The sequence below is a fragment of the Solanum lycopersicum genome, chromosome 8, assembly GCF_036512215.1.
Source record: "Solanum lycopersicum chromosome 8, SLM_r2.1".
In the NCBI taxonomy this organism is placed as follows: Eukaryota; Viridiplantae; Streptophyta; class Magnoliopsida; order Solanales; family Solanaceae; genus Solanum; species Solanum lycopersicum.
The window spans coordinates 2,536,186-2,562,121 of record NC_090807.1 but is presented as its reverse complement, the minus strand read 5'-3'; the positions used below and the strand labels follow the sequence as shown (position 1 = coordinate 2,562,121).

General features: G+C 28.4%; 2 protein-coding genes across 5 annotated transcripts; both read left to right on the top strand.

Moving 5' to 3' along the window:
- Nucleotides 1-4,262: 4,262 nt before the first annotated feature.
- On the top strand, nt 4,263-6,386 carry LOC101261250 (hydroxycinnamoyltransferase). Its single transcript, XM_004244510.5, has 2 exons — nt 4,263-4,860; nt 5,620-6,386. The coding sequence occupies exons 1-2, from the start codon at nt 4,390-4,392 to the stop codon at nt 6,253-6,255; spliced, it is 1,107 nt and encodes a 368-aa protein (XP_004244558.1). The 5' UTR covers nt 4,263-4,389; the 3' UTR covers nt 6,256-6,386.
- Nucleotides 6,387-7,527: 1,141 nt separating this feature from the next.
- On the top strand, nt 7,528-13,917 carry LOC101260955 (vesicle-associated protein 2-1-like). Of its 4 annotated transcripts, none has more exons than XM_010326274.4 (9): nt 7,572-7,666; nt 8,494-8,568; nt 8,843-8,918; nt 10,041-10,111; nt 10,215-10,296; nt 11,109-11,218; nt 11,356-11,475; nt 12,663-12,737; nt 13,533-13,917. In XM_010326274.4, the coding sequence occupies exons 3-9, from the start codon at nt 8,858-8,860 to the stop codon at nt 13,659-13,661; spliced, it is 648 nt and encodes a 215-aa protein (XP_010324576.1). In that variant the 5' UTR covers nt 7,572-7,666; nt 8,494-8,568; nt 8,843-8,857; the 3' UTR covers nt 13,662-13,917. The 4 variants fall into 4 exon arrangements, with proteins under 4 accessions (XP_004244557.1, XP_010324576.1, XP_069143866.1 ...); XM_019215061.3 differs by lacking the exon at nt 7,572-7,666 and adding an exon at nt 7,765-7,784; XM_004244509.5 differs by lacking the exon at nt 8,494-8,568 and having other exon boundaries at nt 7,528-7,666.
- Nucleotides 13,918-25,936: the final 12,019 nt, after the last annotated feature.

The following is a 25,936-nucleotide window of genomic DNA, read 5'->3' as shown; positions in this document are numbered from 1 at the left end:
TTTAATATTTTCGATCTTTAATTAATTGTCCATTTTTTTTTAATTATTTATTCATTTTAACAAATTAAAAAAGGACACGATACTTTACCTACTATATTTTCAATTAATTACTTTAAAAACATAACATTTTTTAAAAAATTTAATTTTTTAATTTATTCAGCTCATAATCAATAAAGGTAAAATGATAAATTTACTATGTCAATAATTGTTTTCTTAATAAATATTTCTAATTTTCAAAATAAACATGTAATTAAGGTTAGAGAAAAATAAAGATGTGTGTTGGACCCTCTTAGTACCAAGAATGGTGGGTTTTAAATAGCATTAAGTCAATCAAAGCTGACCCTGATAGGTCGTTTAATTGGCGAATAAGTTATATTTTCAATATAAAAATAACATATTGATGTGATATAAATAATTTTGAAATTACTAATCACGTAAACAAAAATTTAACCAAATTAAGTGAATGATCTTAACAATTATTTTAAAAATAATCCTGATAATTCAAAGCGAAGTTAAAAATCGTCTTTCTTTACTAAGAAAAAAGAAAGAAGAAGAAGCACATATTAGGAAATTATTTGGTTGATATACTATATATATAAGTAGATCAAAGGTTGAATAATTTATATAGAAAAGGATTGAATTTATCCTTTTATTATTCGAGTAAGGTTAATTGAACTAAAATAATATACACTTTGAATTAAAATTACTATATTAATTGAACATATACTTTACATACTAGCTCCATTTGCTTGTACAATTCATATTTTTGAAATAATCATGCATAATGCAATATAAAGATCCATAAAATAGATGTACTATACAGTACTATTTTCGTCTCATATTATAAGTCAATTTTTTTTAAAAAAATAATTGAATCACAATATATGTTATTTTATAAAATAACAAATTTTGCTTATTATAATCTTATTGATTAATTAATTAACTTTGAAAATATATTTACTTTGACTAACAATGAAAATCTACAGCAAATTAATTTCATTGTGAGAGTAATTCGTTTATTAATTAACTACTTTCTTTATTCATTACTTATTTTTATAAAATACGATTTTGAAAAAACATATCAACAAATAAATTGAAAATAATCTTGAAAGTTGAAGCTTTAACAAATTTTATCAAGCAAGATGACATCAAATGATTTGTCGAACTAGTAGGAAAATTGAGGTGGGAAAAACTTTTGAATTTTTAAAATTTTTTTTTGGATCAATTGGTGAAAAAACTTGGCTTCAAAAAGTAAATTTAAATAGTCATCCAAATGTATTTATATTTTTGAAATCTATCCTTTCATCATTTATTACAAAGTTGTCATAAACAAATATTAAATAAGAGCATAGGGTAAAATTATCTTATTTCTTAATGCAAGTGCAAATCAAAAAGATAATTTATAATATGGGACGGAGGGAGTACTATTTATGTCACTTTTAATTATTATAGTTTCTTTTTTTTTGAGTCAAACGATGATAATTTACAAATATTTTATAATATATTTTTTCATAGTATAGATATAAAATAAATAAAAATAAACAAAAGAAGTACTAAATTATATCAAAGAAACATTGTATTAAATGTTACAAAGTGCTCAATTTATGAAGAGACAACTACAATAACTAATGTTGTATAATTATTGCGAGGCGTTCGCAAAACAATAGTTGTATATTTATTTTTATTTTTTTAAAAAATATGAGTTTTAATTAACTATGTATAATAAGTTATTTGAAATAAGATGATTTTATTTTTTATTATCTTTTTGGTTTAAAAATATTTCCATCATAATGTTTTTACCTAACATATCCCCCAACTAACTAAATAACTAAAAATATTTTTCTAACAATTATTTTAAAAAAAGTATAATTTTTTTAGCTTTCGAAAAAAAGAAATAAAAGCTTAGGGTGCATTTGAACATGCAATTACATATATGTTTTGAAAAAATGATTTGAAATGCGTTTCGAAATAATGATTTCATATTTCAAACTTTTGGAAAAAGCTAATTTAGATTATAATTGTGATTTTAATTTCTTAAAATAATATTTAATTTGACTTACAAGTTTATATTATTGTATAAAAATACTTAATTTTTGCAATAAAAAAGTCATATTTGGTGAGAAAAAATTGTCTGTATCATTTAAACATACTATATTAAGGAATAACTATTGTTACCTAGAGATCTACATAAAATTATGTTTTTTAAAAATTTGTAAAAATAAATATTTAATTATAAAAAGGCACATAGAGAATTGTAATTTAACAATAGGGTGTTTTAGAATAGTTTGATATCTTGTTTATGAAGCACGATTCGCTCATTTATTAAGAGTGTATAATAATTAAAGAAATTTTGATAATTTTTACAACTTTAAACTTTTATTTTTGTGAAAAAATACAATCTAAAAATAATTTAAATTACATCCTAACACAATCTCAACTTTAAATCATAATTTCATTTAACACATGTTAAAAAAAAACTTGACCTAATTAACAAGCTACAAATATTATTACTACAATTATCTTTTGAGTAATTTAATTATATAAATAAATAATTTTACACTATTGCAACTTAGAATCCATTAAGTTGTTAAATAAATTATAACAAAACAAACAAAAAAAAAAATGTATTCGATTTTTAATTTATTTTCACATCTTCATGGTGAGTTTTATATTCAAAGTGGTGTGTCAAAATTATTATCTTATTTTTTTCTCCATAATAATTATTTTGTTTTACTTTTCCAGCACAACTTCTTAAATGATGTTAATTGTTAGGTACGAGAAAATAATTAATATATTTGTTCAAAATCTTTTGGATGATTCAATTTATGACAAAAAAAAAAAAAACAGGTTACCTACATTATTATCATTCACATTAATTTTATTTTATTTCTCTGTGTCTTTTCCCCATTCTTAAGAAAAAAAAATGAAAATTGTCCATTTATTAATTAATGATATTAGGTTAAGATAATTTACAAATTTCACACGTGTTAACACTTAAAACCATCATCTTTAAAAGTATTTTACTAATAATGATGTGTATTTTATATAAATTACTTATAAAAAATTTCATAACTTCATTTTTTTAAAAAAATTTAAAATTCATAAACTTTAAATTTCAATTTCCGCTTCAAAAATCAACGAACTCTCGTAAAACAGCAACGACATTATGCAAAGCTCAGACTCTTTTTACTTAAATAAAATTATTTACGCATATTAAATATTTTAAAATATATTTTAAATGCCAAATTTACATCAAAATCGACCCATAACTATAATGGTGAGTGGTGACTCTACCTGAGTTAAAATTTAACCAACTGTATTAACTATTTTTGGGTTACACAAAATATTAATATTAGATTAAAGAAAAACTATTTTTCTAAAAAAGTATCATACCTCATGTATATATTGAGCGTAGCACGAAAATTCACCACAAATAGAATGGAGATATTTTTTTTTAATTAATGATAAGCTTTTCCCTAGCTAGTATATCATCTTGTCTTATCACCATAAATATAGACGAAGGCAGGATAATGTGAAATTAGGTCTTACGTCTAACTAATTAATTATTAATGTGGACTTTTGTTATTCTTTAACATCTCACTTTACGCTTAGATTAACCACCGATGTGGAATTTTTGTCATTCTTTAACACTCCATCTCACGCTCAATCTTAGCATCTGGTGCGTGGACACTTTTGAACATCGGGTGAGTGAATCCTGCTATGATACCATGTGAAATTAGGTCAATTTTGAACATCGGGTGAGATGGGTCCTGCTATGATACCACGTGAAATTAGGTCTTACGCCTAACTCACACCTCAAAAGCTAGTTCAAAGGAAGAAGAATTGTTCAAGCCTTGTAAGGAGTCTACCCATCTCATTAACCACAGATGTGGAATTTTTGTCATTCTTTAACAGATAATCATTCATAATTAGAGGCTTCAAATTTGAGTATAAAATTTTATTATATCTAGCGTAAATTTGTAATCAAATAGATTTCAATACGAATATCAGATGATATCATATGTATATGGAAAACCAAAAAAAAGAAAAAAGAAAAAGAGAAAGGCAAGATAATCATTTATTTAGTGTGTCTCAATTTATGTGACACAATTTTTTTTATTTCATTAAAAAGAATATCACTTTTTTTTAATCAAAAGAAATTTAATTTTTAAAATTTAGCTATTATCCTTAATGAAATAATTATCAAGCCAAAAAGGATTTTTCCATATTTTATAACCACACAAAAATTTAAAATTTGTTTTAGTCCATAAATTTTAAAATTCATAAAGCCATAATTGTGTTTTTTTGGGGTGGGGGTGGGGGGTGTTGGTCCAATTTTCCTATATAAAGCCTAGTAATGTTACACAACAATATTCAAGTAATTTGAAAATGGCAACTAATTGCAATGGAAATGGAGCTCCATTTTTTTCTCCCAAGTTGCAAGTTGAAGCAATTCAAACTGTGATACCAATGAAGATAACCGATCCACGATTCTCGAGGCGAATCGCGATACCTGAGAATTTCCACTTAGGTAATTTGCAAAGGCGTTTTCACATGATTCTGTATTATAACAAGGCATCAGAAACAGATTCAGGATGGATAGTCGCTGGTTGGTTTAAGGAGTCATTGGGTAGTGCAATAGTTGAAAATCCAATATTTGCCGGAAGATTAAGAAAATTAGAGGATGATTATGAATTAGTTTCAAATGATTCTGGTGTTAGAATGCTTGAAGCTAATTTTCCAATGAATATGGTTGATTTTATTGATCACAAGAAGAATGAAAATATAGAAAATGAACTTGTTTATTGGGAAGATATTCATGAAACAAGTCCTCAATTTTCTCCCCTTTTCTTAATCCAGGTAAATACAAGAATAAAACTCAATATTTTTTTCGTTTCAATTTATGTAATATTTTTCACATTTCGAGATTTAAATAAATTTAATTTTTTTATTAGTAAATGATTTTTTTAATATTTTTTTAATTATAAATTACTGTGACTCATAATTATATTGTTTTATTCAGTTTTCAAATATATAATTTGTATTTTTGAAAACATAAAAGAAATTCACGAATTCATTTGATTCTCGAAATTTAAACAGGATCATATAAATTGGACAGAGGGAGTAATAATTTCTTGGAAAATATTCCTCATGTTTTAGTTTGTTTGCCTGATTTTGATTTGATACATAGTATAAATAAAATAATTTTTTATTTAAAAAAAAAAATTTGGTTTTAAACCAAGATATGTAAAATATAACCCAAATTACTTTTTATTTTTGACATTTTAAACATGTCATATGAAAAATTTAGATTAAATAATTATAAAAAACATGTTTTTTTTTTAAAAAAATCAGACCAATAAGGGCTTTCATTTGATTTAGGCCAATAGGACACACCACATATACGATAAGAATCACCCTTCTTTGAAAAAAAAATGATACTATGTAGATAGAATAATTAGAGTTTAGTGATCGAGCTAAAATTTTACTAATGACGTTTAAATATTTAAATATTTAATACACATACATATAATTTTACTAATGAAAATTCTGACTCGATTACTGTACTTTGATGACAAACTTTCCTATCTTAAAACTTTCTTTTCACTTACTTTTCAGGTAACAAATTTCAAGTGCGGAGGATACTCAATCGGAATAAGTTGTAGTCTATTTCTAGCAGACCCTTTTGCCATGACAAGTTTTTTAAAATCTTGGTCCAAAATCCACAACAACCTTGTCTCACAAATTGACTCACCAAAAATACCAGCATTTTACACACCAAATTTCACAAAAATTGGTTCTTCACCAACTCTATCTACTACTAGTCCAAAAACAAAAAATCAACTCACAAATACTTCAATTTTCAAGTATCCCAAAACCCCTTTGAAAATGAACAACAATGAATTCATCAAGAATCTTGCATCAAAATGTATTGGAGAAATAGAGGAAAAAATTGGTAAAAATATTTCTTCAAATTTCACTTTTTTAGTGAAAGAGAATTTTGAAAGTATTAAGGTGGAAAATTGTTCAAAAGAGGAGATAATTAAGGAGGAGAAAAGTGGATTATTATCTATAATTTCAACAAATTGGGGTGATTTGGGAGCTAATAAAGTAAGATTTACTGAAGGAAATGAGGCTATTCATATTTCATGTTGGATTATTAATGGAGAAAATAATCAAGATCTTGTGATGATTAGTCCAACTAATGATGAAGACAACTCTGAACTAAACATTATAATTACAATCTCTAATTAGATTCTTGAAAATTAAGGTCGATGAAAAATTTAAATTGTATTGATTTTTTCAATATGGTGCGATTCTTTTCTGAATCTCGTATGGAACTCTTTATTTTAATATATATATATATATATTCTTGGAAATGAAAACTAGCTTTTGTTTATTATGTATTTTATAAGCTTTTGTGAATTTGAATATCAATACATAAAAGTTAAACTTGTTTTTGGTATTATGAATTTGGGATGCATTTGACTTAATTTGTCTCAATCATGTACCTTTAAATGGATTAATGATCAATTCACTTATTAACTTATCTCATTTGATTTGTTCATATTTCAATTAGAGAGCTACTCATTTCACATTCTAATAGTTTTCATATTTGATATTCTAATTATTTGTATAAGAATTATATTATATATAAATTTGAAAAAAAATAATTTGATCTTAGCTCGAGATGAATCTTGATGAGATTAAGAATACCAATTAAAAGTGATAATAATAATAATAAATAAATAAATAAATAAATTGATTCTAGTCTTCATTTGTTAAATTTTTAATATGAGCTTATGATTAATTCATTTGTGGAGCTAAATATTGACTATGTCTATAGCAAAGATAATTCTGAAGGCTTCTTCTATGATTTCACTTCATAAGAGTAGTAACTTTTTTAATTTATCTATATATTTGAATTTTGAATTCATATTTAAATATTTAAAGTCATGTTATTTTTTAAAATTTGAATGTATATATAAATTCCATCTATATAAATATGAATTCTAATGAAACACTATATTAATCTGATAGTATATCAACAAAATATTATATTGATTAATGATACTTAGTAATAATTGAGGATAATCATTCAAGTGAAAGTTGAATGATATATATATAACGGTGATTATACTTTTGCACCAAATTGATACCAAGGTATTCCTTTACCTTAAAATTGTGAATTTTAAAATATTATCGAAAATTTATATAAGTCACAATTATAAAAATAAAATAAAATACGGACACAAGGAATTAAACCTAGGCATCATGTTCTAGGTGTCCAATAATAAGTGTTCAAATTAAATATAAGATTTAGGTAAGATTTAACCTAGATATAATGTAATTTTTCGAGACATTACTATAGCTCCACCTCTAATGATAGTAATAAGCAACGATGATCGTTATAGGTTATACATATCGATGATGATTATAATTGTTTAGTTGATAATGATGGGCGATAACAATAATTAAAATCGAATTAATTATACTTATTATAATTATAATCATTTGGTTGTGTTTGACAGATCAGCCCACTCCCTCCTAACTTCTCCTTTTGACTCGGACCTTTTTTTCTCTCTCCGCCACGTGTCACCTCTATAAAAACATCTCCACAACCGAAAATTTCATTTTTCGCTCTCTCTGCTCGGAAAATTTTGAGGTAATGCACTTTTTTTTCTTCCTAATTTCATTTACATTTCTCTGTAAATTTTTATTTGAAGCCTTTTTTTTGTTCTACTTTCGCGATTTTTCTGATCCTCAATTTTCGTTCAATTAAGGTGCATTTTTTTTTTAAATTTTGCGATTGATATCTGTGTTTGTTCGTTCGGAGATGCATTGTTGTGATTTAGTTATAGATTATTGATTTGATTGATTTAGTGATAAAAATTCTATTTCACTTCGGATAATTTGAAAATAAAAAAAATTCTCTGTTTTTGCTCGGGATATTGAATTTGAGGTAATGTATTTTTAACAGCCGAAGTTTCACTAAAAAGTTCTGTTAGTTTGATTCGTGGTTTCGTTATCTCCTTCCGCTGTTTGGTGATTATTCTGTTTAATGAATGTCTGATTTTTATTTTTTATTTTTTGCTTTTGATTAATGTTTTTGTTTGTTTTGAGATGCATTGTTGTGATTAATAGAGATGTTAGGGTTTGTGATTTGTATTGATTTGATTTGAGTGATTGGTTAGAATTTGGAGTCGGATTGGAAAATTTGACTATTTTAATTTGGTGTGAAGCTAAGTGAGTTTTGAGGTAATGCATTTTCACTTTAGTAAATTCAGAATGAGTTTGATTTTGAGTTTTTACCTCTCCTTATGCCATTCTCTGATACTGAGTTTTCGTTGGATTAAGGTCCAGTTTTTTTTGTTGCAATTGATATATGTTTTGTTTGTTTTGACATGCTTTGTTGTGATTAACATAGTTGTGCTAGAGTTATTGATTTGAGTGATTATCGTAGTGATTTGATATGATTGAGTGATTGATCAGGTTTTGGTTTCACAACGGAAATTTCTCTTTTTTTTTTCTCTGCTGAGAAATCGGAATAGCTAAGTGAGTTTTGAGGTAATGCATTTTCACCTATGAATTTCACTAGAAAAAATTCCATGAGTTTGATTTGACTTTTTTTTCCCTTGCACCCTTCCGTGATCATCAATTTTTGTTTAATCAAGATTCATTTTATCTTCTTTTTTCTTCGTGTGTGTGTTTTGTTATTGTGATTGATATCTGTTTGTTTGTTTGTTTTGAGATGCATTGTTCTGATTGATGTAGGTGCTAATGTTTGTGATTTGGTTATCGGTTTTTGTTGTAATTGATTTTGATTTGAGTGATTGATCAGGTTTCAGCTTTCATCATGAGTTCTGGTGCTACCAACCAGTTGATATCTGTTAGTCCTCCGGAGCTCAAATTCCAATGTAACCCCTCTCTCTCTCGTCATTGTTGATTTGTTGTTAAGAAAATGTGAATGTGTAAGAATTTCTGTTTAAGAATCTTGTTGTGTGGGTTTACAAGTTAAGATGTGTAAGTAGAACGGCGAAATGATTTTGCTTTCGGTTGGTCTTTTTCAAGATTAACCAGAAATGAGCTCTTTGGACAACTTATGAGAAAATCTTTTCGAGCCTGGTTTTTACAAACATTATTATATAATAGTATTTCTTTTGCGTGAAGATTTTGAGTGGGAAAACATTCTCAAACTCTTTAGTTCATTACAAAAAGAAAAGATTTTGCAGAATCTTAAGCAACCACATTTTGCAAGATTTTTGTATGATTTCAGTAACTTTCTGAAGGAAAAATGCTGCCTAGTATAATCTCTGTGCTATTTTTGTTATTCTCGTTAATAGGATTTTCTGTTATGTGGAAATTTGTAATTCTATTCATTTGATCGGAAGTGACTGCCTATTGCTTGAGAAGTTGGACAACTCTGATACTCACGGTGCTTAAGAGCTAATAGACATTGTGAAATAATCTCATTGTACAACATTAAGAATATGTTTGAGAAGTTGATATGGTGAAGGAACTGTTCAAAGTCATATTCTTTATCCTGTTTCATGCTATCTTGGCAATGTTGCTGTTTGGAGAATCAAGCGTCTTTGTCTCGCCTACAATTTTATCAAATACATTTTGAATGTTTTTACTCGTTATACACACTCATGTTTGGTTGTTGTTCTGGCATTTCCTGTCTCAGTTGAGTTGGACACAAAGCTACTACGATCTTAAAGACATAAACAGCACAGGTCTTAAATTGACTGCATATTGCTTGAGAAGTTGGATAATTCTGATACTCACTGTAGTTAAGAGTTAATAGACATTGTAAAATAATCTTATTTGTGCAAATTAAGAATATGATTGAGAAGTGAATATGGTGAAAGAACTGTTCAAAATTATATTTTTTATCCTGTTTCATTTTATATGGCAATGTTACTATTTGGAGAATCAAGCATCTTTGTCTTCACCTACAATTTTATCAAATACATTTTGAATATTTTTATTTGTCATACACACTCATGTTTGTTGTGGTTCTGCATTTCCTGTCTCAGTTGAGTTGGACAAACAAAGCTACTGTGATCTTAAAGTCACAAACAGCACAGATCAATGTGTTGCTTTTAAGGTTTGTTTCATCTCGATTGGAAGAAATTCCACAAATCCTTCATTTCTTCTGAAACTCATTCCCATGGTTCTATCTACCTATACTGCTTGTTTTTATTTGATAGGTGAAAACTACTTCTCCAAAGAAGTACTTTGTCCGACCAAACACTGGTATTATACAGCCATGGGATTCAGGTTTCATTCGAGGTGCCGTTCTTGAGCTTGAATGTCTTTGCAATTCACACATTTTTTTCTAAATTATAGATAGTGTTGTTTGTTGTAACAGAATATGTTTAAAGACACTGTTGGCCTTAAATTTTACAGAAACTGAACCAATGCATACCTCAATCCTAGAAATAAAGTGGGATATTGCATTAGATTATATACACCTAGAGTCTAGAGAAATGCCCAAATGTTGTGTGGTGGCTTAGATTTATTCATGTGAGTTGTTAATTGTCTCTCACTTAGGTAGACTACAAACCTTTATCTTTCAGGATTGTGACGAAGCGATGCTTCAATGGCTCTAAGTGTCACACTGCACAAGTTCTCTTTTGTAATATATTGATTTTCACAGAAATGTTACCATTATGGGGATTGTATACTAATTAACCAATAAAAAGGGAATGAATCAAGGATTATTTCACATACATTTTGTGCAGTGTGAAGTCATCTATAAAATGGGAAACATTATATGATATACCCCTCTTCGCTTTGACCAGATCAGTGCAGTTAGTCAAGAAGGGATGTCAACTAGACAGATCTTCTTTCACTGTCTGTGTCCTTTGGTCGTTTATTTTTTGGTAAAGTAACAGTTTTATTACAAAAAAGGGGATAGTTACAAAGTCAAATAGGGCTGACCACCTGTTTTTATAAGAACAGACTCAAACAATTTTATCGTGTTGTTTGTTACATCAAAATTGCTTCCGCAATCATCTACTATTGTAATCCTAAGATCGTTATCTTTTCAGTAGGTCGGATTGGCATTTTATATTTAGGTTAAGTTTTTGATGTGTCTGCAGTCACCCTTCAAGCTCAAAAGGAGTACCCAGCGGATATGCAATGCAAGGACAAATTCCTCCTACAGAGCGCAATTGTGAATAATGATACTGATGAACTTCCTCCTGATACTGTAAGTATTTTTTGTCGAGAGAATCTGTGTAATATGCTTACAGAGTGAATAACCTTCTTCCTATTGTATTATATTAGTATTATTTTATTTTTTATAAATGTTCTATACTTCTATTAATTTATCTTTCATGCATCCAGTTCAATAAGGATGGTGGAAGAACTGTAGAAGAGTGCAAGCTTAGGGTTGTTTACATGTCTTCTCATTCTTCTCCTGGACCTTATGAAGATGTATTTCGACAAAGTTCTGATTTCAGTTCAGTAAGTTCTAACTTTAGCTAGCATTTTTGTCTACCACTTCAAGTGCTTATTTGAACCTCACATTTTTCACTAGGGATAGGTATTTCTTACCAGATGTAATAATGCCGATCTTCTTGGGGCATGATGGCTAATGGCTGAGATTTATAAGCATGCAGCTAAAATTCTCTTAATTTTGGAAAACTAGGCTTATTTTGTGCACTGATAAATTTCTCATATTTGACTTTCTACTTTTCTCATCCTATATTGAAAAGCCAGAGACTGCTCACTTTTCTGATATAATTTGTGCTTTTTGTTGACTGTCAGTGTCTGGGAATTGATTTATAATGTAGAACACTTTCTTTAAGACCCATACGAAGATGTCCATACAAGACACATTGGGTAGCAAAAGGAGCACTATATAGGGCCCGTGCTTGAAGCAGGATTTATTTTTTGGAACATTTATCTAAGAAGTTCAGTCACTAAAAATTCCATTCACTCAGCTTACTTACTCTCTCATTCTCTCTCTCTCTCTCTGCCTCATTCGCAACAAAGAGTTTATCCTCTCTGAAGTCTGGGAAAACATGTGGAGCATGTAATGTATTGAGTAACTTTTCAAAAGAACCAGTTATTTATTTCCCCACTTATGCAATACAAAAACATAAAGAAGTACATTCAGTGACCTTTGTAAAGCAGTAATTACCTGATATCCTGATTTAATGATAAGATTCTGAAAACAGATGGTTTTGCCTCCCACTTTAAGGCAAATATGGAATACCATAGCCCAGAAACTGCTTACTTTAAGCACCGGTTATGTAATGTCATTGTGTTCAATTTTCCCCCACATATAGTCGGTCAACGAATATTCTGTTAGGCTTGATGAAATATCTAGATTGTGATGGTAGGGAAACTTTTATGCACATTTCTAGTTTGCAAGCACATGTCTGCGTCTTTTAATCATTTCTAATCATAACTGCGTATTCTAGTATGCTACAAGAGGATAAATTTAAGTGCCCTGGGTGTCTGACTGGGAAGAGTTCTGCTTGTATGCTAGTTCTATTCTGCAATGATCTCTTTTTTGTCAATATTCTGCAATGATCTTTTTTTGGTCAATATTCTGCAATGATCTATTACAACTATGTACATGAAGATAGAGGATAGACAGCAGCTAAGTGCCAATTAATGCTAAAAATTTCCCTTTGTTGGTATAGAATCAAGCGTTGCAGCGTATCAAAGATGAAAGGGATGCAGCTGTCCGACAAACACAACAGCTGATCCAGGATCTGGTTAGTTTACTTATTTATGTTTTCCCTTTAATTTGTATAGTTGCAACTTAATTCTTATAGGGCGTATGCTAGTCTAAATCAATAAATAATAGAACATAAGCTGGCTCAATCTGCAGAGCTTAACGACTTAGAGTAATCCTCATTAATACACGGTAAGTGGTCAATAATATATTCAAAGTTCTTTTGTTTGACTCAGTAATAGTTCATGTAAGCCACCTTATTTTGCAGTTAATAGGATTTCAAATGGTAAAAAAGATACGATAGTTTAATCTCGAAGTTGTGCTTTTAGCAGGGAAAGCATGATAGGTCTGGTGAATAGGAACTTTCTTATAGATACTTCTTTCTTTATTAGGAGCAGGCAGTAAATATATAAAAAAGAAGGGGATAGGAAATTAACTTGGCCACTAATTTATATAGGTATACAATAGTAAAAAAGTATCTAACGTTTTGATATTTCGTGTCTCTCGGGAAGCGAGAATGATGATGACTTGCACGTGCTTCAATTTTGAACTCATACCATCTTCAACGCGTTGCATGAATGTGGTGTAAAATAGGAAAGTCTACCCGCGTTATGGATGGATGAGGATAAAGAAGCTAGTCCATGAGAGTCTGGTTCGGATAGATGTAATTTGGAACATAAGCTCTTTGAGAAGAAAATGATGAATCAGTGAACAGTGAGGATACATAAAGTCTACCCAATCTCGCCTGGGTTGAGGCGTAGTTGTTGTATCAACTTCTACAGACGAATCTATCGCCCCCACCTTTCTCATATTTTTCTGCTTCTGTAACTTGCAGGAAATGATGAAGAGACGAAGAAGTCGGAATGATCCAGGCTTCTCTCTGAGGTTTGCAATTGTTGTGGGAGTCATTGGCCTAATGGTTGGCTTTCTGCTGAAATTGTTGTCTTCACCTTCCGTAGAATAGCTTGCATTTGGATAAGCTGTCTACATCATTACCCCTCGGGTACGTCTCCTGGCCCCTGCTAACGTGGGATTGCTTTGTGAACCGGACTGCCCTTTTTTTTTACCTTAGTAGAATATCTCAAGTTTCTTCGTTCTCGGATTTAACTGTATAATTTTCTATTTTTTGATGAAGCCTGAGAGGAAAAAAGCTTGCGTAGCTCTATGAATTTTGTGTAAATTGATTAATTTATAATTTACTTATAATCCTTTCCCCATTATATATTTTGTATATATATACTAGGGTGGCTCGAGGGCGAAGCTAGTAGTAAACCATTGGTTTATATTGAAGATTGTAAGTAAGTTCAAAATATTGTATCATATCGTATATTATTAAAAGTGGGAACAAAAAAAATTAAAAAATTGAAATACCATTTTGCCCCTTAACTTGATTAAAATATTATAAATATTTAGTTAATTACGTGTTTAAATATTAGTGATAATCAATTATTACATTGAGTAAATGGAGAGTTCAAAGGAGGATTATATACTCTTCTAGATTTTAATGGAGGTTCATTGCATATATTTAATATTCTTTAAGTTGTTCTCTTTTAGTATCTATTTTGGCGAGTTAATATGTTAAAAGGTCACTCAATTTTGAGAATCTATCTAGCAAAGTTATTAAACTTTGTTTTAGGCATAATACATATATTGGATTCTAAACTTGACTTCAAATTTTAACTTTGACTTTCAACTTTCATAATGCACAAACAGACACTTTAACTATCCAAATTTTAAATAAATAAACACATGAGTCCTATATGACAAAATACACGTAAGACACCACGTAGGACAAAAATGACATGTAGGATATGTGTCTATTTGTTCAACTTTATACAAGTTTAAGTGTCTACTTGTGCACACCCAAAGTTGAAGGGCATAAATGTGATTCGAAGCAAAGTTAAAGGATATATTTATGTATTATACGATATTTAAATGTGTCTTTTAACTTGGCTTCAAATTACATTTATGTCCTTCAACTTTGGATGTGCACAAATAGACACTTAAACTCACACTTCATGATTGTTGAGTAATAAAATCTTGACCGTGAAAGGTGTTCCATTTTTACTCAAATATATTGATGAAACAATTATTTAAGAGGAGAACAAATAATTTTGTGATAATTTATCATACGATTTTATGATTTTGTGTTTATTTGATAATATTGAATAAACAATTAGAGTTATTTTACTAGTTTAGAAGTTATGTGATTTTTATGTTTATGAGAAAATATACAACACCAGAATTACATATCGGATGTCCAAACAAAACTTCAATTTCATCTCATGATTCCATATACCATATCACGATACCATATCGCATGGTCAAACGGGCCCTTGGTGGAGTGATTTTAATGATATAAATGCATAAATTGACTGATTTTATTGATACAAAACAAATTTTAATGATTTTACTAGATAAATTCTCAAAGTTGAGTAATCTTTTAAGATATTAACTCCTATTTTAACCTTTAAAACCTTCAAATAGTATTCTTTTCATTTTAGGAAAAATTGTATATAATAGCAAACTATTAATTTACATTAAATGCTATAAATATACTTTAATTTAATTGTACCTATAGCAAACTTTTGCTATTTTCGCCACTCTCCCTGGTGGAATCTCGCTCCGCCACTCTTGTTTGGTGGAAGTCTCGCTCTCGTTTTTATACAAATGCAAATATATAAAATGCATTTATGTTTGTATAAAGCGAGAGAAAATTGTATGTATACATATACTTTCATTCCCCTCTCGCTCGCCACCCTCGCCTCTCTCGCTTATACAAATAAAAACAAAATTTATAAATTGCGTTTCTGTTTCTATAAAGCGAGAGAAAATTGTATATACACATACAAATACATATGTCTTCGTCCTATATACTTATAATTATACAATACAAATATTTTCTGCCCAATTTTCTTTTGTCTTCCTCCTTTTTCGTTTTATACATTTTTACAAATTATACAATTGATCTATTTATATATTATTATAAATAAATATTCACCATGTCTTTCATGGAGATAGAGTGGTTCTATTGTAAGTGTTAAGACTAATATAACTATATTGTCTAAATAAATTCACCTAGGCTTAGACAAGAGGGCATATCTGATATCTCTTACCTCTCATTAGCATATATATCAAAAGTTGTTTTATCAAATCTTTAGATATATGAAAAAAAAATCTCCCATCTATGTTGGGATTTTATTATTCATCTTTTATCCTGATATAAAATATTAAAATTTGTATATTTAATTTCAGATTTCTTGTTGACATTATAAAAAATCTCATGTCAGGTTTAATATCATAAATTAAATTTTATTATCATTCAAACAATATGTTCATATAAATTAAAACAAATAAAATATTACTCAAGTTAGTTATTTATCTTGTTTAAGTTTCATGACATGGAAAATGGATGTGTGAGTGAGTTTTAAAACCACTTGTTATAAAAATCGATTCGATTTTTTTAAATTGTTTCTCATTATTAAGAAAAGATAACAAAAATAAAAGTACGGATTTATTTTATAACAAGAATAATCAATTGTTGTTATTTAAAAATCAATCTTTTCACACGTTTTAATAATATTTTTCCTTATTTACTAATAAATCAACTAATTAAACCCATATTCCTATAATCACAATTCGATCTCCCATTGAATTTGGATTTGAGATTTCTAAAATAGTTTTTTTTTGTTAGGAGTGTTTAACCAAAAAAAAAAAGTTTTTATAAAAATTTTAATCGAACTTCAATACAGATATTAAACATCAAATCAAATGAAAAAAAAAATTCCGCCACAAACTTATGTCTTTTCATTGGTTTTCAATTAAAATTTCAATTATTCTAGCAACCCACTAATTAAGAAATTAGAGACATTTTTAGCCTAATAACTTATATTGTCCTTTTTCTACTACTTTGATATTTTGAATATAATTCAACACACAATAAGCTCGTCTCCATTATTTCCCCCAAAAAAATTCATTAGTCGTTTGAAAAATTATTTATGTAATATATTTTAAGATAATTATATTTAACTTTCTAAGAAAAATATTAAATATTAAATAACTTACACCAACATATTAACAAATTAAAAATACTTTATTTGTATAGTATTCTGGATTTATTGATATTGCACTTAAATTTTATATTTATTAAATTTAAAATGAGAAAAAATCATATATATTTTGATAATGGAATTGATTATTCTTAATTTCTTTAAGCCTTTGGGGTTAAGCAAACGTGTTTTACTTCAAACATTAATGGGGTACCCTTTTTTGACTTTAATTAATTATTATCTTCTTTACATACACGTCATGAGATATTGAAATGGCTATTTCATGACTTTTATAATTAATTAACACAAAATAAAAATAAAAATACCCATCTGGTTTTAAAGTTTATTTTAAATGTTTACAAAGTTTTAATATAGTTAAAATATTGTTTATTCCGTCAAACACACAATTATCATTTAACTTGGTGGTTCAAAAATCGATAACCCGAATTGAAAAAAAGTTAAATGATTTATCATTAATGAGTAGTTGCTTTAGCAGTTTTTGATTTTATAATTCTTATCGGGTTATCAGTTCTTAACAGTTTGAAATATTTTCTTAACGGGTTAATCGATAATCAGATATTAAATAATTATATATATATATATATATATATACTATTTTGTATATAATGTCCTTGCCAGAGTTTGGTCTCCCAAACTCTTGGTTATTCTACAATATCATATAAAGTGTTAGTTTTTTAGCAAGACGTAACTTATGAACTCATCTGCATAGTTTATTGGTGTGTCACTTTGTTTTTAAGTGATTTTCAATAATTTTTCTATGTCAAATCTAAATGGTTAAATCGAAACCGAACTGATAACAATCAATAATCTATAAGCCAGTATCTTAATGATTCTATAACAATTTAATATCTCTATAAATCAATAACCAAATAAGTCAAACTAGTAAACAAAATTAATATTTTTAGATGTTTATAGAATAAATCATCTCAAATATTTACTATTTATATTTCAATATGGAGTAATATCTTAATATTTGAAATATATCTTTAGATCCACGCATCATAATTTTAATATTTAAATATTTTTTTGAATTTAAACATCTTAACAAAAAAAACAATTAACCTTCCGATACTTAATTTTGGAAATAAATAAATAAATGAATGAGACAAACTAGTATAGTATATCTATCAGTGGTCTAATGTAAATTGTAATGAAAGTGAGATTTTAACAAATATAAATGATATAGAGAAAACCAATAATGCCACCTCCATGACTATTTTTATTTTCGGTGTATACGCGAAATTTGATTTATTTAAATTTATGTCTATTTTGAAAGTTATTATTCTTTTCGAGAATTTTTTACATCTAAAGTTCAAAATCAAAATATCTAATTAAGAAAAAGAAACAAATTATCCGTACTTCTACTCTTCCATAACCTTATTCATTACTCTCTCCGTTCGAAATTGTTTGTCATGTTACGCTCATCAAAAGTCAATTTTATTAATTTTCAAAGGTAAATTAGATCACATTAATTCGATATTTTAAACAAAAAAATTAGATATTCTAAAATTATATGAAAAATACTATAAATTACAATCTTTTGCATATTAATATGATGAAAAATACATCTTAAATTATTAATCAAAGTTTTTATAATTTGACTCTAAAAATAAAAACCATGACAAACGATCCCGGACGGAGGAAGTATATTTAAGTTAATATGAACATTATTCTAATGCTCGGATGATATTTCATCCATCTTATATTAGTTAATAATATTATTACAAATACTCGTCTTAAAAAAATATTTTGGATGCTCCGGCGCCACATCAAAAGGCTAAAACACACGAAAAATAAAGAAATTTGAGCGATTCTTAAAAAAAGACTTGTAAATACGAAAATGGGTGTGACAAAATAGTGAGAGTATATATAAAGGTCCCCAACCTCATTATGGAGGTCCTTATTAAGTTTTTTCAGAATTTTTTTTTGGGTTCTACGAGCACCAAATCCAATAAGCATGAAATATCGAGGAATTTGACAAATCTTAAGAAAGGCTTTAAATGCGGAAATAGACATTAAAAATGGTGAAGGTCCCAAATCATTATGGATGTCCTCATAAAGTTTTTTGAAAAAATTATTTTGAATGCTCCGTGCACCAGATTAATCTATTAATACACACGAAAAATTGAAAAAATTTGGCAATTCTTAAAAAAGTGTTTGTAAACGCGAAATGGGAATTAGAGAAATGGTGTGAGTATATGTGAAGGTTCCCCAACTCATTACATAGGTACTCGTAAAGTTTTTTGAGAAATTTTTTTGAGTGCTCTGGGCGTCAGATCAATGGCTAATGCTCATGAAAAAATATAAAATTTGAGATATTCATAAAAAAAGGATTTGCAAATGCAAAAATTGACACTAAAAATTGTATAAATATACATGAAGATTCCCTTACTTAATATAGAGGTACTCATAAAGTTTTGGAGAAAATTTTGTGGGTGCTTCGGGCGTAAGATCGATGGGCTAATACATACGAAAAAAAATCATAATTTAGACGATTATTAAAAAGGGCTTGTAAATGCGGAAATGAGTGTTAAAAAAATTGTGTGAATATACATGAAGGTTTTCCTACTCATTTCGGAGGTTCTCATAAAGTTTTTTGAGAAAAAAAATTTGAGTGCTCCGGCTCCAGATTCATTGGCTAATACACGACAAATCCAAAAATTTGAGGAATTTTTTTTAAAAAAACTGGTAAATTAGGAAACGGACGCTAAAAATAATGTGAATATACGTGAAGGTTCCCAACTCATCACGATGGTCATCATAAAATTTTCTAAATTTTTTTTTTGAATGCTCCGGGCGCCATATCCATGGGCTTATACAAAGGAAAACTTGAGAAATTTGGGCAATTTTTCTCAAAGGGCTTGTAAATTCAGAAATGTGCGTTAAAAATAATATGAATATACATGAAAATTACCAACTCATTATATCGGTCCCTTTAATAGTTTTTGAGAAAAAAAATTTAGGTGCTCTGGACGACAAATCCATGGGCTAGCTAATACACATAAAAAATTAGGGAATCATGACGATTCTTAAAAAAATGCTTGTAAATTTCAGAAATGGTCGTTAAAAAAATTGTGTAAGTATACGTGAAAGTTTTTCGACTCATTAGGAGATCCTCAATAAAAAATTTTAAGAAAATTATTTTAGATGCTAAGGGCGCCAAATCCATATACACAAGAAAATTAAATCGAGGATTTGAATGATACTTAAAAGATGACTTGTAAATGCGAAAATTGGTGTTAGAAGAATTGTCTGAGTATATGTTCAAATTCCCTAACACATTATAGAGGTCCTTGTGAAGTTTTTTTGAGAAAAAAATTGGGTGCTCTGAGTGTCATATACTAATCACACGAAAAATCGGAGAATAGAAGTGATTCTTAAAAAAGGAGCGTAAATGTGGAAATGGGCCTTAAAATGGTCTGAATATTCGTGAAGGTTCCCTTACTCATTATGTTCTTTATGAAATTATTTTCTGGTGCTTCGGGCACTAGATCCATAGCTTAATACACGCGACAAATTAGGAAATTTGAACGATTCTAAAAAAATGACATGTAAATACAAAAATTGACGTTGAAAAAATGATGTGAGTGTACATAAAGATTCTCCAACTCATTTCACAGGTCCTCATAAACTTTTTTGAGAATTTTTTTTAGATTCTCCAGGCGCCTGATCCATGGGCTATAGTACATACCAAAAATCAAAGAATTCAGGCAATTCTTAAAAAAATTCTTTGTAGATGTAGAATTGAGCATAAAAATTGAGTGAGTATACACAAGAGGAATCTCCGACCCATTAGGGAGGTCTTCATAAATTTTTTTGAGAATTTTTTTTTTAATGCTCCGAGTACCATATCAATATGCTAATACACAAGAAAAATCAAGAAATTCGAGTGATTCTTAAAAAAGGCTAGTAAATACAAAAATAGGCGTTAAAAATGGTGTGAGTATACGTGAAGGTTGTCCAACTCATTATGGAAGTACTCATAGAATTTTTTTTTTGAATTTTTTTTTTGGGTTCCCCGGGGCGTAAATTCCATGGGCTAATATACAGAAAAAATTAGGGAATTTGGGCAATTTCTTAAAATGGCTTACAAATGCGTTAATGAACATTAAAATAATGGCGTGAGTATACGTGAAAGTTCCTAAACTCATTATGGAGGTACTCATAACATTTATTTGAGAAAAAATATTGGATGCTCCTGGTGCCAATCCATAGGTTAATACACATGAAAAATCAGAAAATTTGAAAGATACTTAAAAAATGCATGTAAATGCGAAAATTGGCGTAAAAAATGATGTGATTATACGTGAAGGTTCCCCAAATCACTACATAGTCTTCATAAAAAATTTGAGAAATATTTTTGGGTGCACCAGGCGCTAAATCAATGCGATAATACGAACGAAAAATTGAGAAATTTGGGCGACTCTTAATAAAAAAACTTGTAAATTCGAAAATGGGCATTAAAAAAATGGTGTGAGTATACGTAAAGGTTCTCCAAGTCATTACAAAGGTCCTCATAAAGTTTTTTTTAAAAAAAATTTAGGTACTCCGGATACGAGATCCATAGGCACATACATACACACAAAAAATTGGAGAATTTGGGCGATTTTTAAAAAAGGGCTTGTAAATATGGAAATGAACGTTTAAAATGGTGTGCGTATACGTGAAAGTTTCCCAACTCATATGGAGTTCCTCATAAAGTTTTTTGAGAAAATTATTTTAGGTGCTCCGGGAGCGTGATCTATGGGTTAATATACACAAAAAAAATTGAGAAATTAGAGCGATTTTAAAAAAAGGCTTGTAAATGCATAAATGTGCATTAAAAAAATGGTGTAACTAGACGTGATGGTTCCTCAATTCATTACGGAGGTCCTCATCGCGCAAAGCGCGAACAAGTTTACTAGTTGGGAAATATTCCTGAAAGAAATAGCGGGAATGCATGTAACGCTTCCCCAACTCATTACGAAGGTCCGCATAAAGGTTTTTTTAGAAAAAAAATTGGGTGCTCCGAGACGCTAGATTCATGGGCTATTACACAGGAAAGACCTAGAAAGTCATTTAATTCCTAAAGTGGGTTTATAAAATGCAAAAATATGCATGTAAGAAATGGTGGGGTTGTATGTAACGCTTCCCGAACTCCTTACAGAAGTCCTCATAATGTTTTTTTTAGAAAAAAAATTGAGTGCTCCGAAAGGCCTGATTCATTGACCAATACACCCGAAACCAACAAAGTTGTGTAATTCCTAAAAGTGGCGTATATATGCGAAAATAAATTGTGGGACTGTATGTATCGTTTATCAACTTATTACTGAGGTTCTTACAAAACTTTTTCAAAAAAAATAAAATTGGGTGCTCTAAGGCGCCAGATCATGGGCTAATACACTCGAAAATCAAGAAAGTCGCGTAATTTTTAAAAGTTGGCTTGTAAATGCAAAAATATACTTAAAATGATGTGATTGTACATAACATTTTCCCAACTCATCACGATATCCTCATAAAGTTTTTTTTTAAAAAATATTGGGGTGCTCCGAGGTGCTAGATCCATAAGTTAATATACACGAAACAGAAAAGTCATGTAATTTCTAAAAATTGCTTATAAATGCAAAAATATTCCTTAAAAATAGTGAAAATATACATAATACTTCCCAAACTTATTAAAGCGATCCACATTAAGATTTTCTCGATTTTTTTTAATGCTCCTTGGCACACTATTATTCAGAGTATAAATAAATATAGTTTAAAACATTTTTGATCCCTCAGTTATTAGTAAAATCTAATTCTAGTCATTGTTTTAAAGCACATATTTTTTTGAATGTTATGTTATTGAATCATATATCATAAGAATCACAATAAAAATATTTCAATAATTGAAGGATCAAAGGTTCCATTATGATCCCATATTAAAAAAAAAAAAACCAATATTTTTGTATACATTATACCACATAAAAAAACTCTAGTATAAAAAATAATTAAAAAATCTCAAAAACATTAAGCAAGAGTGAATAAATATACTAACACGAGTATATCATATGGTCAATGAAAAATGCACAAGTACCTCCTCAATCTACGCCAGAATTCTCAGAGACATACTTATACAATGCTAAGGTTCTATTACTCCTGAACTTATTTTATAAATAATTTTCTACCTTTTTTCGACCTACGTGATACTAGCTTGAAAAAAAAAAGTCAATCAGCATTGGACCCACAAGATAGTGTCACGTAGGTTGAAAGAGGATAGAAAATTATTAATAAAATAAGTTTAAAAGGTAATAGGACCTTAGTATAGTATAAGTGTGTCTTTGAGATTCCGGACATAGATTTGTGCATTATCCTATGTTCAATCATAAATTGCATAATATTCTTTTTTTAGTAATTAAAAAAGATTAAATTCCAAAAATATATAAACATTTTGAGATAAACTTTTATTACAGATTAAATTAATTCCATGACACAAGTGATGTTGTTATGGAGACAAATGCCCCATGATCTATTCATCTACCACTCTTGACCACGTAGTAATCGTATTTTATTTTTTTTCTCTTTCTTTTTGTTCTATTTTTTTATTTGAAAATTTCTAGTTCAAAGTTTTTGAGAATGATGTTTATTTTGGTAGAGGGTGGTCCCTTTTTCGATGCGCTTTATGTAACATGATGTTTCTAATAAATTTTAAAGTGATGGAAAATAAATTATAATTTCAAAAAAATATGAAGAAACATAATTTTATTCATCTCGATACAATCTATTTCTCGTTTGATTCTACTCTCGTAATATTTATCCATGATTCGAGGGTCGTTACTGGCACGTATTTCTTAAACTAGGATGATTTGAATTTGACGTCTATATCTATATAAATATTCCATTAATTTGCGGAATATTCGGCATGTCTTTTAAGGAAATTTAGTGCCCTTCATATGGGCGTGAATTAGGGTTTAGGGTTGAGTAGCCTCCAAAAATTCTAATTGAACATGTCTTATAGAGTCCCACAAATTTCTACGCCTACAAAAGACCCCTACTTCAAAGTTTGCTAGAGTGTAGAGTCGATGAAACTCAAAGACGAGGCTTCAAGTACTCATTCCTCCACCTTTGCAGCTTTATATTTTCAAATTCAATTTATGAGAGAGGAGATGAAGGCAAATTTGGTCCCACTGGCGTGCCAGTTTGTTTGCAACAAATTTTAAAGTGACAGAAAAATAAATTGCAATCACAATAAAATAATAAGAAATATAACTTTATTCATCAAGATTGTGGTACAATACTGTTCCTCCTTTGATTCTCCTCTCATACGATTTATCCATAATTCAGAGATTGTTAATGGCGTATTTCTCGAATTAGGATGATTTAGATTTGAACTCTATATGAATAGAGCTGGAGTTTTGTGGAATATTCAAAATGTTGATCCTTAAAAATATCCAAGAGTTTATGGGTTATTTTGAAATGTCTTTTAAGGACTTTAGTACCATTTATATAGCTATACATGAATTAGGTTTTAAGATTGAGTAACCTCCATGAATTCTAGTTGAAACTGAACACACATTTTGTAGTGTCCCAAGTCGAATTGAACATGACTTGTAGAGTCTACAAAATTTTAATGTCTAAACACGAATTTAGATTATTCAAAGGTCTGAAATTGATATAGCACGTAAAGTGAATTTGAAGTCTATAAATTCTATTACTCCCTTCTTATCATTGAATCCATAACCTATTTATAATATTTTATTCACGATTTACTAGTATATGTAAATATTTATACAATATATGAAATAAAATTATTAAATTACGTTAAATTCATATTATATGAGAAATTTATGCGTTAATCAAAGCATTTGATGTATATGTTATGATAATTGCTAAAACACAAAATAGTGCAAAATCATTTATTTGGAATTTGGTTAATGAAGGATTTTTTAAGTATAAAGTTTTTTAAATTCTCGACAAATAAAAACATTTTACTCTCTGTAAAACACAAATACAATTAATCAAAGTAATAAATTTCAAATTTTACTACAAACTAGATAGAATTTTTAAAAGTTTCCACTATATAAGAAAAGTTTAAAGAGACTAATAATAATATTGAATTTAACATATGAAAAAATGCATTTGGTACTATTTTAAATTACTCTTTTAATATTTATAGATATTAAGTAAATTTTTTTAAATATATAAGGTGTTTGAATAAATATTACTAATTGTTTTTTTTTATAAATTTATAGACTGTGCTTTAGATTTGCCATGAATTATATAAATATATTTGCGCGATATTTGATTAGTTAAAGATTTATATAATCCTTTTTTCATAAAATATTACGAAGATAAAAATAGTACAAAATATAATAAAAAAAGACATAATCTTTTTGTATTTTTTTTCCAACTGACTCAATTTGTTTAAATCCCATATGATGTGTTTTAAGTGAAAATGACCAATACCATGATGAGAAGTAGGTGAATTTGTGCCACGTGGCACAATATAATTAAGTGATGAGATAAATAATTTTTTTTTGATGAAATTTAGTTAATTTTACTATTTTAGTACAAAACAATTCACAGAATTAATTGTCATCAATAATCAAATGCGAATAAAATATAATGATATTGTATTGTATCTCAAAATTATTAAATCTTGGTTCACCAACCAAATAACCCTTTTAAGGCACTAATCATCCAATCTAATAAAAAAAAATGTCTTTCTTTTTTCTCTTATTACAAGATCAAATATGTTTTTTTTTATTTTACAATAAGTTTAATTTTAGAATTACAATTCTCCTCATTTTATATTTATCTTCCAAAAAAATCTTGTAAAATCAAAGCTTAAATAATTGGAAACATGGCAATTATATTGGACATATGGAGTATCTCTTCATTTAAATTGCCCATTTATTTTACCATGGATATTGTACTTTACATAAATACATTTTTTTTGGCTAAACGTGAAGAAGTCGTAAATAAAATTTCTCAATTTCATTTAATACTCTGATGTATATTAATTAAATATATATAAAAATAAATGCACACAATATGAGCGTGAAATAAGGTGGCGTAAGAAACATATCTTGAATCTAATTTAACCTTCAATATCAGCTCACGAGGGATTGTCCAACGTTATTAAGGAGATCACTCGTTTCTTTTTTATTCGATATGAAATTCTTCAGTATGCCACCTTACGCTCAAAACT

Bases quoted from the DNA above. Each gene is read 5' to 3' on its own strand.
- LOC101260955 (XM_004244509.5), top strand. From the start codon at position 8,858: ATGAGTTCTGGTGCTACCAACCAGTTGATATCTGTTAGTCCTCCGGAG. The intron at 10,112-10,214 runs GTTTGTTTCATC...TTTATTTGATAG, and splicing joins ATCAATGTGTTGCTTTTAAG to GTGAAAACTACTTCTCCAAA. The intron at 12,738-13,532 runs GTTAGTTTACTT...TGTAACTTGCAG, and splicing joins AACAGCTGATCCAGGATCTG to GAAATGATGAAGAGACGAAG.
- LOC101261250 (XM_004244510.5), top strand. From the start codon at position 4,390: ATGGCAACTAATTGCAATGGAAATGGAGCTCCATTTTTTTCTCCCAAG. The intron at 4,861-5,619 runs GTAAATACAAGA...CTTACTTTTCAG, and splicing joins CTCCCCTTTTCTTAATCCAG to GTAACAAATTTCAAGTGCGG.